We start from the raw sequence: 15,130 nt of genomic DNA, 5'->3' as shown, positions 1-15,130 counted from the left end.
CCTAGACCCAGGTATGTAAAGGTGTGTTTACCTGTCCCCAGACCAACTCTCCTAGACCCAGGTATGTAAAGGTGTGTTTACCTGTCCCCAGACCAACTCTCCTAGACCTAGGAATGTAAAGGTGTGTTTACCTGTCCCCAGACCAACTCTCCTAGACCTAGGAATGTAAAGGTGTGTTTACCTGTCCCCAGACCAACTCTCCTAGACCTAGGTATGTAAAGGTGTGTTTACCTGTCCCCAGACCAACTCTCCTAGACCTAGGTATGTAAAGGTGTGTTTACCTGTCCCCAGACCAACTCTCCTAGACCCAGGTATGTAAAGGTGTGTTTACCTGTCCCCAGACCAACTCTCCTAGACCTAGGAATGTAAAGGTGTGTTTACCTGTCCCCAGACCAACTCTCCTAGACCTAGGAATGTAAAGGTGTGTTTACCTGTCCCCAGACCAACTCTCCTAGACCTAGGTATGTAAAGGTGTGTTTACCTGTCCCCAGACCAACTCTCCTAGACCTAGGTATGTAAAGGTGTGTTTACCTGTCCCCAAACCAACTCTCCTAGACCCAGGAATGTAAAGGTGTGTTTACCTGTCCCCAGACCAACTCTCCTAGACCCAGGAATGTAAAATGTGTTTACCTGTCCCCAAACCAACTCTCCTAGACCCAGGAATGTAAAGGTGTGTTTACCTGTCCCCAGACCAACTCTCCTAGACCCAGGAATGTAAAGGTGTGTTTACCTGTCCCCAAACCAACTCTCCTAGACCCAGGAATGTAAAGGTGTGTTTACCTGTCCCCAGACCAACTCTCCTAGACCCAGGAATGTAAAGGTGTGTTTACCTGTCCCCAGACCAACTCTCCTAGACCTAGGTATGTAAAGGTGTGTTTACCTGTCCCCAAACCAACTCTCCTAGACCCAGGAAGGTGCACCATCCCCACTTTTCCAAATCCAGAGGAGTACAACTGAACGGCTTCCCTCCAAACTGCACGATCACAATCTGTAAACACACAGATAGGAATCTGTATTATGAAACTGCATGATACCTTACAACTTACACACATCCTACCTGGATTGGCGAAGGTTCCTACCTGGATGGCGAAGGTTCCTACCTGGATGGCAAAGGTTCCTACCTGGATGGCAAAGGTTCCTACCTGGATGGCAAAGGTTCCTACCTGGATGGCAAAGGTTCCTACCTGGATGGCAAAGGTTCCTATCTGGATGGCAAAGGTTCCTATCTGGATGGCAAAGGTTCCAACCTGGATGGCATAGGTTCCTACCTGGATGGCAAAGGTTCCTACCTGGATGGCAAAGGTTCCTACCTGGATGGCGAAGGTTCCAAAGACGATGGAACAGAAGATGGGGTTCCTGAAGATTCCGTCAAAGACGTTCCTCTCTCCGTGGATCTTCCTGGCGTTGATCTCGTTGAAAAGCTGCATGAGGACGAAGGTGTTGAAAATGATGGTGTAGTGTTCTGACGGAGGGGAGTGGAGAGGAGCGTGACGACCACTGTCTATGTCAAATATCTGCTCACCTGAGAGAGAGAGAGAGGGAGATCGAGAGCGAGAGATAGATATCGTCTTGTTGATGTCAAAGAACTCACCTATCACTCCCATTGATTTGGAGCTAGAGGTGGCTAAAGTTATCTGATGTTTGTCTGTTTGAAGAAACATGAACCACGTATTACAGTTTCTCATGACTCATAGACTAGTTTTACGGAGAGGAACCATCTAACATCAAGTTGTAAAATCCGGAACTTCCCCCTTTAATAAAAACCAAGGAGTTTTAACCACAACAATGCTAGCCAGGAGGACAGTACACTTTAATGACGTACCAACTGTGGCCAGGGGATGGTCTAGCAATCTTGAGACGCTATTTCAGCTATCTTTCCACTCTTTATCCAATGAACAACAAATAGGAGAGGAAAGAAAGAATCCCTTTACCAACGAACAGCAGGGAGAAGATGATGACCAGCTGATAGATGCCGTGTCCCAGGATGTTCTTGGTCATGGTGCTGGAGATCAGCGGTTTGTTGCGTCCGTACGGCTTCCTCATCAGCAGGGCCTCGGTGGGGGGCTCCGTCGCCAGCGCCAAGGACGCAAAGGTGTCCATTATCAAGTTCACCCACAGCATCTGGACCGCCTTCAGGGGAGAATCCTACAGGGAACACACAGGGTGGTTAACATTAGAGACTACAGATCAAACAACTGGACCGCCTTCAGGGGAGAATCCTACAGGGAACACACAGGGTGGTTAACATTAGAGACTACAGATCAAACAACTGGACTGTCGTCAGGGGAGAATCCTACAGGGAACACACAGGGTGGTTAACATTAGAGACTACAGATCAAACAACTGGACCGCCTTCAGGGGAGAATCCTACAGGGAACACACAGAACTCCAACCCTGTTCCTGGAGAGATATCATCCTGTAGGTTTGAACTCCGACCCTGTTCCTGGAGAGATATCCTCCTGTAGGTTTGAACTCCGACCCTGTTCCTGGAGAGATATCCTCCAGTAGGTTTGAGCTCCGACCCTGTTCCTGGAGAGAAACCCTCCTGTAGGTTTTAACTCCGACCCTGTTCCTGGAGAGCAACCCTCCTGTAGGTTTTAACTCCAACCCTGTTCCTGGAGAGCTACCCTCCTGTAGGTTTTAACTCCGACCCTGTTCCTGGAGAGCAACCCTCCTGTAGGTTTTAACTCCAACCCTGTTCCTGGAGAGATACCGTCCTGTAGGTTTTAACTCCAACCCTGTTCCTGGAGAGATACCGTCCTGTAGGTTTTAACTCCAACTCTAGTTGTTGTTACGTTCCCCAGATTATGTGTTGTAGTTTGTATTTGCATGTGTTTATTTCAGGAAATGGCTTCCTGAAATCCCTCAAGCAGCTGATTGGTCGACTCCAGGGCTAATTGGAGAGCTGACCCCGCCCCCTCGTCAAGACACAGCTGTCTCCAATTCCCCATTCCTTCAGAAGCTATATAAAAGCCAGTGTTCTGTTCAGGAGGGAGATCTCTTCTTTTTGGAGGTAGAGATTTTGCTGGAGGTAGGGATTGCTGAGATTGATTGTGATAGAGGTTGATTTTGTTGGAAAGTGGTATGTTCTGTGAGTTTGTTGCTCAGATAGAGCTTATTTGACATCCTTTTGTTTCTTAGTTTGTTTAAAATTGTTTAATATTCTGTTTCATTTGTTCCCAGGGGGGAAGGGGAAGGCACCTAGGGAGTGCTTAGGCAAGAGGCCCGCGGGCATACATATACCCGTAGCATATTCGCTGTCTAGACACACTAGGTAAGACCTGGGCGGACCACCCCTTGTATTTTGGTTAGGGCACCAGGTGGTGCTAAATTAGGTAAGTAGTGGGTAGGCAGGTAAGATAGGAGAGGGGGGCTTTGAGATTTACTTTCTTTGCTTTGGTTCCGTCCAGCCCCTTTTCCCCATATTACCGTGTAAAGGAATAAAGTCCTTGTAAACGGTACCACATTCTGCCTGTTGTCATTCTTACTTGCACCTACAGTCCATACCTTTTTCGCTTCACGGAGAGTTTAGTTGTAGCAGGGTGTTGCGTTCCCTCTTCATAGAGGCGTGCGTAACATTGTAATTAACCTGATTGATTATTAGATGCAGGTGTGCAAGATGAGGGTTGGAGTTAAAACCTACAGGAGGGTACCTAACTACATCTACTAACTATATATACTAACTACATCTACTAACTATAAATACTAACTACATATACTATCTACATATACTAACTACATCTATATCTACTAATTATATATACTAACTACATATACTATCTAAGTCTACATCTACATCTACTAACTATATATACTAACTACATCTACTAACTATATATATACTAACTACATCTACTAACTATATATACTAACTACATATACTAACTACATCTACTAACTATATATACTAACTATATATATACTAACTACATCTACTAACTATATAGACTAACTACATGTACTAACTACATATACTAACTACATATACATCTACAAACTATATATACTAACTACATCTACTAACTATATATACTAACTACATCTACTAACTATATATACTAACTATATCTACTAACTACATATACTAACTACATATACTATCTACGTCTACATCTACAAACTATATATACTAACTATATATACTAACTACATCTACATCTACTAACTATATATACATCTACTAACTACATCTACTAACTATATATACTAACTACATCTACTAACTATATATATACTAACTACATCTACTAACTATATATACTAACTACATCTATATCTACTAACTATATATACTAACTACATCTATATCTACTAACTATATATACTAACTACATATACTATCTAAGTCTACTAACTACATCTACTAACTATATATACTAACTACATCTACTAACTATATCTACTAACTATATATACTAACTACATATACTAACTATATATACTAACTACATCTACTAACTATATATATACTAACTACATCTACTAACTATATATACTAACTACATCTACTAACTATATATACTAACTACATCTACTAACTATATATACTAACTACATCTACTAACTATATATACTAACTACATCTACTAACTATATATACTAACTACATCTACTAACTATATATACTAACTACATCTACTAACTATATATACTAACTATATCTACTAACTACATATACTAACTACATATACTAACTACATATACTATCTACGTCTACATCTACAAACTATATACACTAACTATATATACTAACTACATCTACATCTACTAACTATATATACATCTACTAACTATATATACTAACTACATCTACTAACTATATATACTAACTACATATGCTATCTACTTATACTATCTACATATACTAACTATATATACTAACTACATATACTATCTACATATACTAACTACTAACTCTACTAACTATATATACTAACTACATATACTATCTACATATACTATCTAACATCTACTAACTATATATACTAACTACATCTACAAACTATATATACTAACTACATCTACTAACTATATATACTATCTACTTATACTATCTACATATACTAACTACATCTACAAACTATATATACTAACTACATATACTAACTATATATACTAACTACATATACTATCTACGTCTACATCTACAAACTATATATACTAACTATATATACTAACTACATCTACATCTACTAACTATATATAACATCTACTAACTACATCTACTAACTATATATACTAACTACATCTACTAACTATATATATACTAACTACATCTACTAACTATATATACTAACTACATCTATATCTACTAACTATATATACTAACTACATCTATATCTACTAACTATATATACTAACTACATCTACTAACTATATATACTAACTATATCTACTAACTACATATACTAACTACATATACTAACTACATATACTATCTACGTCTACATCTACAAACTATATACACTAACTATATATACTAACTACATCTACATCTACTAACTATATATACATCTACTAACTATATATACTAACTACATCTACTAACTATATATACTAACTACATATGCTATCTACTTATACTATCTACATATACTAACTATATATACTAACTACATATACTATCTACTTATACTATCTACATATACTAACTACTTCTACTAACTATATATACTAACTACATATACTATCTACATATACTATCTACATCTACTTACTATATATACTAACTACATCTACAAACTATATATACTAACTACATCTACTAACTATATATACTATCTACTTATACTATCTACATATACTAACTACATCTACAAACTATATATACTAACTACATATACTAACTATATATACTAACTACATATACTATCTACATATACTATCTACTTATACTATCTACATATACTAACTATATATACTAGCTACATATACTATCTACATATACTAACTACTTCTATTAACTATATATACTAACTACATATACTATCTACATATACTAACTATATATACTAACTATAGATACTAACTACATCTACTAACTATATATACTATCTACTTATACTATCTACATATACTAACTACATTTTACAAACTATATATACTATCTACTTACACTATCTACATATACTAACTATATACTAACTACATATACTATCTACTTATACTATCTACATATACTAACTATATATACTAACTACTTATACTATCTACATATACTAACTACTTCTATTAACTATATATATACTAACTACATATACTATCTACTTATACTATCTACATATACTAACTATAGATACTAACTACATCTACTAACTATATATACTATCTACTTATCTACTATAACTATATACTATACTATATACTAACTATATACTATCTACTACTATATATACTATCTACATATACTATCTACTTATACTATCTACATATACTAACTATATATACTAACTACATATACTATCTACATATACTAACTACTTCTATTAACTATATATACTAACTACATATACTATCTACATATACTAACTATATATACTAACTATAGATACTAACTACATCTACTAACTATATATACTATCTACTTATACTATCTACATATACTAACTACATTTTACAAACTATATATACTATCTACTTACACTATCTACATATACTAACTATATACTAACTACATATACTATCTACTTATACTATCTACATATACTAACTATATATACTAACTACATATACTATCTACATATACTATCTACTTATACTATCTACATATACTAACTATATATACTAGCTACATATACTATCTACATATACTAACTATATACTAACTACATATACTAACTACTTATACTATCTACATATACTAACTACTTCTATTAACTATATATATACTAACTACATATACTATCTACTTATACTATCTACATATACTAACTATATATACTAACTACATCTACAAACTATATATATATACTAACTACATCTACAAACTATATATACTATCTACTTACACTATCTACATATACTAACTATATACTAACTACATATACTATCTACTTATACTAACTACATATACTAACTATATATACTAACTACATATACTATCTACATATACTATCTACTTACACTATCTACATATACTAACTATATACTAACTACATATACTATCTACTTATACTATCTACATATACTAACTATATATACTAACTACTTATACTATCTACATATACTAACTACTTCTATTAACTATATATATACTAACTACATATACTATCTACTTATACTATCTACATATACTAACTATATATATACTAACTACATCTACAAACTATATATATACTAACTACATCTAACTATATATACTATCTACTTATACTATCTACATATACTAACTACATCTACAAACTATATATACTATCTACTTATACTGTCTACATATACTAACTATATACTAACTACATATACTATCTACTTATACTATCTACATATACTAACTATATATACTAACTACATATACTATCTACATATACTAACTACTTCTATTAACCATATATACTAACTACATATACTAACTATATATACTATCTACATATACTAACTATATATACTAACTACATATACTATCTACATATACTAACTACATATACTATCTACTTATACTATCTACATATACTAACTATATATACGAACTACAGGTTAGTGTCTAGACCCTCATTGGAGTGTCCTACAGGAACACACATGGTTGATGTCAGCCATAGTTACAGTCATCCCCACCAATTGTGTCTCTCCAGGGGAACAAGGCAGAGCTGTCACCTCTCAACCTCACTGCTGATTCTGACCCTAAATCCCCTAGCCATCCCCTAGCCATCCCCTAGCCATCCCCTAGCCATCGCAATAACAGACGCATATACATTACAGCAATAGCAAATGAGATAGGTAAGATATCAGTGAGGCTGAAACTCACACCAGGATACATGTTTGACACACCGATTATTCTTTATAACTTTATTAAACTAGTCAAGTCAGTTAAGAACAAATTATTATTTTCAATGACGGCCTAGGAACAGTGGGTTAACTGCCTTGTTCAGGGGCAGAACGACAGATTTTTACCTTGGCAGCTCGGGAGATTCGATCTTGCAACCTTTCGAATCCAAAGTCCAATGCTCTAACCACTAGGCTACCCTGCCGCCACATTCTTACCTGTGTGTGTGTGTGTTTGTTACCTGTGTGTGTGTGTGTGTGTGTGTTTGTTACCTGTGTGATGCAGGCCCCAGTGAAGGCCACTATGACAGCCACCACGTTGACAGTCAGCTGTGTGTGTGTGTGTGTGTGTGTGTGTGTGTGTGTGTGTGTGTGTGTGTGTGTGTGTTTTGTTACCTGTGTGTGTGTGTGTGTTTGTTACCTGTGTGTGTGTGTGTGTGTGTGTGTGTGTGTGTGTGTGTTACCTGTGTGATGCAGGCCCCAGTGAAGGCCACTATGACAGCCACCACGTTGACAGTCAGCTGTGTGTGTTTGTTACCTGTGTGATGCAGGCCCCAGTGAAGGCCACTATGACAGCCACCATGTTGACAGTCAGCTGTGTGTGTTTGATACCTGTGTGTGTGTGTGTGTGTGTTTGTTACCTGTGTGATGCAGGCCCCAGTGAAGGCCACTATGACAGCCACCACGTTGACAGTCAGCTGGAACTGGAGGAACTTGGAGATGCTGTCGTAGACGTTCCTCCCCCACATCACAGCCTTCACTATGCTACTGAAGTTATCGTCCGTTAATATGATGTCAGACGCCTCCTTGGCCACGTCTGTACCGGCTATACCCTGCAGAGAGAAGAGGTATGGTTTAATACCAGCTGAACCCTGCAGAGAGAAGAGGTATGGTTTAATACCCGCTGAACCCTGCAGAGAGGAGAGGTATGGTTTAATACCAGCTGAACCCTGCAGAGAGAAGAGGTATGGTTTAATACTGGCTGAACCCTGCAGAGAGAGAGGTATGGTTTAATACCCGGCTGAACCCTGCAGAGAGAGAAGAGGTATGGTTTAATACTGGCTGAACCCTGCAGAGAGAAGAGGTATGGTTTAATACTAGCTGAACCATGCAGAGAGAAGAGGTATGGTTTAATACTGGCTGAACCCTGCAGAGAGAAGAGGTATGGTTTAACACTGGCTGAACCCTGCAGAGAGAAGAGGTATGGTTTAATACTGGCTGAACCCTGCAGAGAGAAGAGGTATGGTTTAACACTGGCTGAACCCTGCAGAGAGAAGAGGTATGGTTTAACACTGGCTGAACCCTGCAGAGAGAAGAGGTATGGTTTAATACTGGCTGAACCCTGCAGAGAGAAGAGGTATGGTTTAATACTGGCTGAACCCTGCAGAGAGAAGAGGTATGGTTTTATACTGGCTGAACCCTGCAGAGAGAAGAGGTATGGTTGGTTTAACACTGGCTGAACCCTGCAGAGAGAAGAGGTATGGTTTAACACTGGCTGAACCCTGCAGAGAGAAGAGGTATGGTTTAATACTGGCTGAACCCTGCAGAGAGAAGAGGTATGGTTTAATACTTGCTGAACCCTGCAGAGAGAAGAGGTATGGTTTAACACTGGCTGAACCCTGCAGAGAGAGAGGTATGGTTTAACACTGGCTGAACCCTGCAGAGAGAAGAGGTATGGTTTAACACTGGCTGAACCCTGCAGAGAGAAGAGGTATGGTTTAACACTGGCTGAACCCTGCAGAGAGAAGAGGTATGGTTTAATACTGGCTGAACCCTGCAGAGAGAAGAGGTATGGTTTAACACTGGCTGAACCCTGCAGAGAGAAGAGGAGAGATGGTTTAACACTGGCTGAACCCTGCAGAGAGAAGAGGTATGGTTTAATACTGGCTGAACCCTGCAGAGAGCAGAGGTATGGTTTAACACTGGCTGAACCCTGCAGAGAGAAGAGGTATGGTTTAATACTGGCTGATGGTTTAATACTGGCTGAACCCTGCAGAGAGAAGAGGTATGGTTTAATACTGGCTGAACCCTGCAGAGAGAAGAGGTATGGTTTAATACTGGCTGAACCCTGCAGAGAGAAGAGGTATGGTTTAATACTGGCTGAACCCTGCAGAGAGAAGAGGTATGGTTTAATACTGGCTGAACCCTGCAGAGAGAAGAGGTATGGTTTAACACTGGCTGAACCCTGCAGAGAGAAGAGGTATGGTTTAACACTGGCTGAACCCTGCAGAGAGAGAGGTATGGTTTAATACCCGCTGAACCCTGCAGAGAGAGAAGAAGAATGGTTTAATACTGGCTGAACCCTGCAGAGAGAAGAGGTATGGTTTAATACTGGCTGAACCCTGCAGAGAGAAGAGGTATGGTTTAATACCCGCTGAACCCTGCAGAGAGAAGAGGTATGGTTTAATACCCGCTGAACCCTGCAGAGAGGAGAAGTATGGTTTAATAGATGTGCTTCTGGTTTTAACATTTTTTATATATTTGTATTTTTGACATGTAGTAGAATCTTTTTATTTTGTGCTTCTATGTAGAAAAGGAACACTTTGTAGATGCAAAGCAATCATTTCTTCAAAAAAACAACGTTGAAGTGCTATTACCTCATCCCATTTCTCATGTTAAATCTCTTACCTCGTATCATTTGAACTTTTTACTGCAGTGGGTTAAATCAGGGTCACACAGAGTGTTTCTTGGTAGTCTTAAACATATCTACTTTGAAACAAAAAGTCTAAACCTCACACACATGGTTATGGCCTTAAAAAAGAAGAAGAACCTGTACCATAACATCTGCTAACCATGTGTATGTGACAAATAAATTTGATTTGATATCAACTGAGAGACAACCCTGGCGTTGCAGATTGCGTGTATGTACCACCACATCTCACCACTAAGAGGCGCTCTCGTTCCACTGTAGCTACAGCAGTGCTGGTGTGTGTTCTGTGCGTAGTAGTGAGGTTGCTGCTTGGGTAATACCAGGAGATTTCAAGGTTTCTAACAGATGGATCCACTCCACAGTCGTAGTAGTTGTAGCTAGCTGTAATGCTACAGCTGTTATAGTAGTTGTAGCTAGCTGTAATGCTACAGCAGTTATAGTAGTTGTAGCTAGCTGTAAATCTACAGCTGTCATAGTATTTGTAGCTAGTTATAATGCTACAGCTGTTATAGTAGTTGTAGCTAGCTATAATGCTACAGCTGTTATAGTAGTTGTAGCTAGCTATCTACAACTACTATAACAGTTGTAGCATTATAGCTAGCTACAACTACTATAACAGCTGTAGCATTATACCGTATCCTATAGTAATATATTGTAGATACGGTATGCCTCCAGCCCCAGGTCCTATAGTAATATATTGTAGATACGGTATGCCTCCAGCCCCAGGTCCTATAGTAATATATTGTAGATACGGTATGCCTCCAGCCCCAGGTCCTATAGTAATATATTGTAGATACGGTATGCCTCCAGCCCCAGGTCCTATAGTAATATAATGTAGATACGGTATGCCTCCAGCCACAGGTCCTACCATGGCAAATCCCACATCAGCCTTCTTCAGGGCTGGTCCATCGTTAGTCCCGTCTCCTGTCACCGCAACCACCTGTCTCTGGTCTGTCAAGCAGCTGTCTATGATGCCTAGAGGACACAACCCAACATACAGGAGTTCAGTAAGGGCAACCACACTCAGAAGAACAGGAGAAGAGCAGAGAAGAGAAGAGAAGAGAAGAGAAGAGAAGAGAAGAGAAGAGAAGAGAAGAGAAGAGAAGAGAAGAGGAGAGAAGAGCAGAGAAGAGCAGAGAAGAGAAGAGAAGAGCAGGGAAGGGAAGGGAAGGGAAGAGCAGAATACAATAGACTAGAATAGAATGTGCATCTTTCCCCCAAGGGAACTTCATGCTGACATTCATGTTGACATGGTTCAGACAGTTGACATACACAGCAGGACAATAGTGTGGTACAGGACACGGCTAGTAGACAAACCTAGAGACCCTTTCTCGCTCACCTTTAACCAGAGTGTGTTTATCAGTAGGGGAGGATCTAGCCAGGACTCGCAGTTTAGGCCACACCTTGTCCATGCGCTCCTGCTCAACCTGTGGTAAAGAGTAAAAAAGGGTACTTTGTGTTTGTTTTCTACGACTGTTTTATATCTCTGTTTTTATGCGTTTTCATATTGACGTGTATATGTTTGTAATGAAAGGGTTCATCTGTAAAAAATAATTGATCTTGGTCTTAGCATGACTAGCCCATCTATAATTTAGCCCAAACAACTACCTCTTCCCCTATTGTATTTATTTATTTTGCTCCTTTGCACCCCATTATTTTTATTTCTACTTTGCACATTCTTCCACTGCAAATCTACTACTCCAGTGTTTTACTTGCTATATTGTATTTACTTTGCCACCATGGCCTTTTTTTGCCTTTACCTCGTATATAGACTTGTTTATACTGTATTATTGACTGTATGTTTGTTTTACTCCATGTGTAACTCTGTGTCGTTGTATCTGTCGAACTGCTTTGCTTTATCTTGGCCAGGTTGCAATTGTAAATGAGAACTTGTTCTCAACTTGCCTACCTGGTGAAATAAAGGTGTTCTCAACTTGCCTACCTGGTGAAATAAAGGTGTTCTCAACTTGCCTACCTGGTTAAATAAAGGTGTTCTCAACTTGCCTACCTGGTTAAATAAAGGTGTTCTCAAATTGCCTACCTGGTTAAATAAAGGTGTTCTCAAATTGCCTACCTGGTTAAATAAAGGTGTTCTCAACTTGCCTACCTGGTGAAATAAAGGTGTTCTCAACTTGCCTACCTGGTTAAATAAAGGTGTTCTCAACTTGCCTACCTGGTTAAATAAAGGTGTTCTCAAATTGCCTACCTGGTTAAATAAAGGTGTTCTCAACTTGCCTACCTGGTTAAATAAAGGTGTTCTCAACTTGCCTACCTGGTTAAATAAAGGTTCAATCAATAACAACATTTCAGAGTCCTGAAGGTCCTTTATCCTGACGGGACAGTAGACTCCTGACAGATCAACCAGCGGAGAATGTATGTAGTATCGCAGGGGGTTTAAACCTCTCCTCAGGGACTAACTACAGCAGGGGGTTTAAACCTCTCCTCAGGGACTCCTTACAGCAGGGAGTTTAAACCTCTCCTCGGGGACTAACTACAGCAGGGGGTTTAAACCTCTCCTCAGGGACTAACTACAGCAGGGGGTTTAAACCTCTCCTCAGGGACTCCTTACAGCAGGGGGTTTAAACCTCTCCTCAGGGACTCCTTACAGCAGGGGGTTTAAACCTCTCCTCAGGGACTCCTTACAGCAGGGGTTTAAACCTCTCCTCAGGGACTCCTTACAGCAGGGGTTTAAACCTCTCCTCAGGGACTAACTACAGCAGGGGTTTAAACCTCTCCTCAGGGACTCCTTACAGCAGGGGTTTAAACCTCTCCTCAGGGACTCCCTACAGGGGGTTTAAACCTCTCCTCAGGGACTCCTTACAGCAGGGAGTTTAAACCTCTCCTCAGGGACTCCCTACAGCAGGGGGTTTAAACCTCTCCTCAGGGACTAACTACAGCAGGGGTTTAAACCTCTCCTCAGGGACTCCCTACAGCAGGGGTTTAAACCTCTCCTCAGGGACTCCCTACAGCAGGGGTTTAAACCTCTCCTCAGGGACTCCCTACAACAGGGGTTTAAACCTCTCCTCAGGGACTCCCTACAGCAGGGGTTTAAACCTCTCCTCAGGGACTCCCTACAGCAGGGGTTTAAACCTCTCCTCAGGGACTAACTACAGCAGGGGTTTAAACCTCTCCTCAGGGACTCCTCACAGCAAGGGGTTTAAACCTCTCCTCAGGGACTCCCTACAACAGGGGTTTTAAACCTCTCCTCAGGGACTCCCTACAACAGGGGTTTAAACCTCTCCTCAGGGACTCCCTACAACAGGGGTTTAAACCTCTCCTCAGGGACTCCTCACAGCAGGGGTTTAAACCTCTCCTCAGGGACTCCCTACAACAGGGGGTTTAAACCTCTCCTCAGGGAGTCCTTATAGCAGGGGTTTAAACCTCTCCTCAGGGACTAACTACAGCAGGGGTTTAAACCTCTCCTCAGGGACTAACTACAGCAGGGGTTTAAACCTCTCCTCAGGGACTCCTTACAGCAGGGGTTTAAACCTCTCCTCAGGGACTAACTACAGCAGGGGTTTAAACCTCTCCTCAGGGACTCCTTACAGCAGGGGTTTAAACCTCTCCTCAGGGACTAACTACAGCAGGGGTTTAAACCTCTCCTCAGGGACTAACTACAGCAGGGGTTTAAACCTCTCCTCAGGGACTCCTTACAGCAGGGGTTTAAACCTCTCCTCAGGGACTAACTACAGCAGGGGTTTAAACCTCTCCTCAGGGACTCCCTACAACAGGGGTTTTAAACCTCTCCTCAGGGACTAACTACAGCAGGGGTTTAAACCTCTCCTCAGGGACTAACTACAGCAGGAGGTTTAAACCTCTCCTCAGGGACTCCTTACAGCAGGGGTTTAAACCTCTCCTCAGGGACTAACTACAGCAGGGGTTTAAACCTCTCCTCAGGGACTAATTACAGCAGGGGGTTTAAACCTCTCCTCAGGGACTCCCTACAGCAGGGGGTTTAAACCTCTCCTCAGGGACTAACTACAGCAGGGACTCCTCACAGCAGGGGGTTTAAACCTCTCCTCAGGGACCAACAGATGTTTCCCAATTTTGTTGTAGACCCCCAAACGTTGTAACTTTGATGATTCATTTCCACGTTAAATCAGGTGTTGTAGTTGTGGAATATACCAACGGCTGGGGGTCCCCGAGAAGAGTTTAGAAAACCTCTGTACTAGTCTACTGTCTACCATTACCGCTGACTAACCCAACCCATTCCTCCTAGATATCTGTCTGGGAGTGAACTCCTGTACTAGTAACTCCTGTACTAGTAACTCCTGTACTAGTCTACTGTCTACCCTGAACTATCATTACCACTGACTAATCCAACCCTCTTCCTCCTAGATATCTGTCTGGGAGTGAACCCCTGTACTAGCCTACTGTCTACCATTACCACTGACCAACCCAACCCTCTTCCTCCCAGATAGCTGTCTGGGAGAGAACCCCTGTACTAGCCTACTGTCTACCATTACCGCTGACTAACCCAACCCATTCCTCCTAGATATCTGT

At 40.3% G+C, this 15,130-nt stretch overlaps 1 protein-coding gene across 9 annotated transcripts in view; it reads right to left on the bottom strand.

Annotated features, from left to right (window-relative positions):
• atp2b2 (ATPase plasma membrane Ca2+ transporting 2) overlaps window positions 1-15,130 on the bottom strand; it is a 203,637-nt gene that overhangs the window by 17,847 nt on the left and 170,660 nt on the right. For all 9 annotated transcript variants that reach the window (XM_042324885.1, XM_042324883.1, XM_042324892.1 and 6 more), the window contains 6 exons: window positions 11,967-12,054; window positions 11,496-11,602; window positions 8,619-8,810; window positions 1,932-2,145; window positions 1,311-1,522; window positions 881-988 (listed from right to left, as the gene is read on the bottom strand). In XM_042324885.1, the coding sequence (XP_042180819.1) occupies window positions 881-988; window positions 1,311-1,522; window positions 1,932-2,145; window positions 8,619-8,810; window positions 11,496-11,602; window positions 11,967-12,054 (921 nt within the window). The remainder of the gene's footprint in view (window positions 1-880; window positions 989-1,310; window positions 1,523-1,931; window positions 2,146-8,618; window positions 8,811-11,495; window positions 11,603-11,966; window positions 12,055-15,130) is intronic.

The sequence above is a fragment of the Oncorhynchus tshawytscha genome, linkage group LG07 (genome assembly GCF_018296145.1).
Source record: "Oncorhynchus tshawytscha isolate Ot180627B linkage group LG07, Otsh_v2.0, whole genome shotgun sequence".
NCBI lineage: Eukaryota > Metazoa > Chordata > Actinopteri > Salmoniformes > Salmonidae > Oncorhynchus > Oncorhynchus tshawytscha.
Note: the sequence above shows the minus strand (reverse complement) of the source record. Positions and strands in the feature narration are given on the sequence as shown.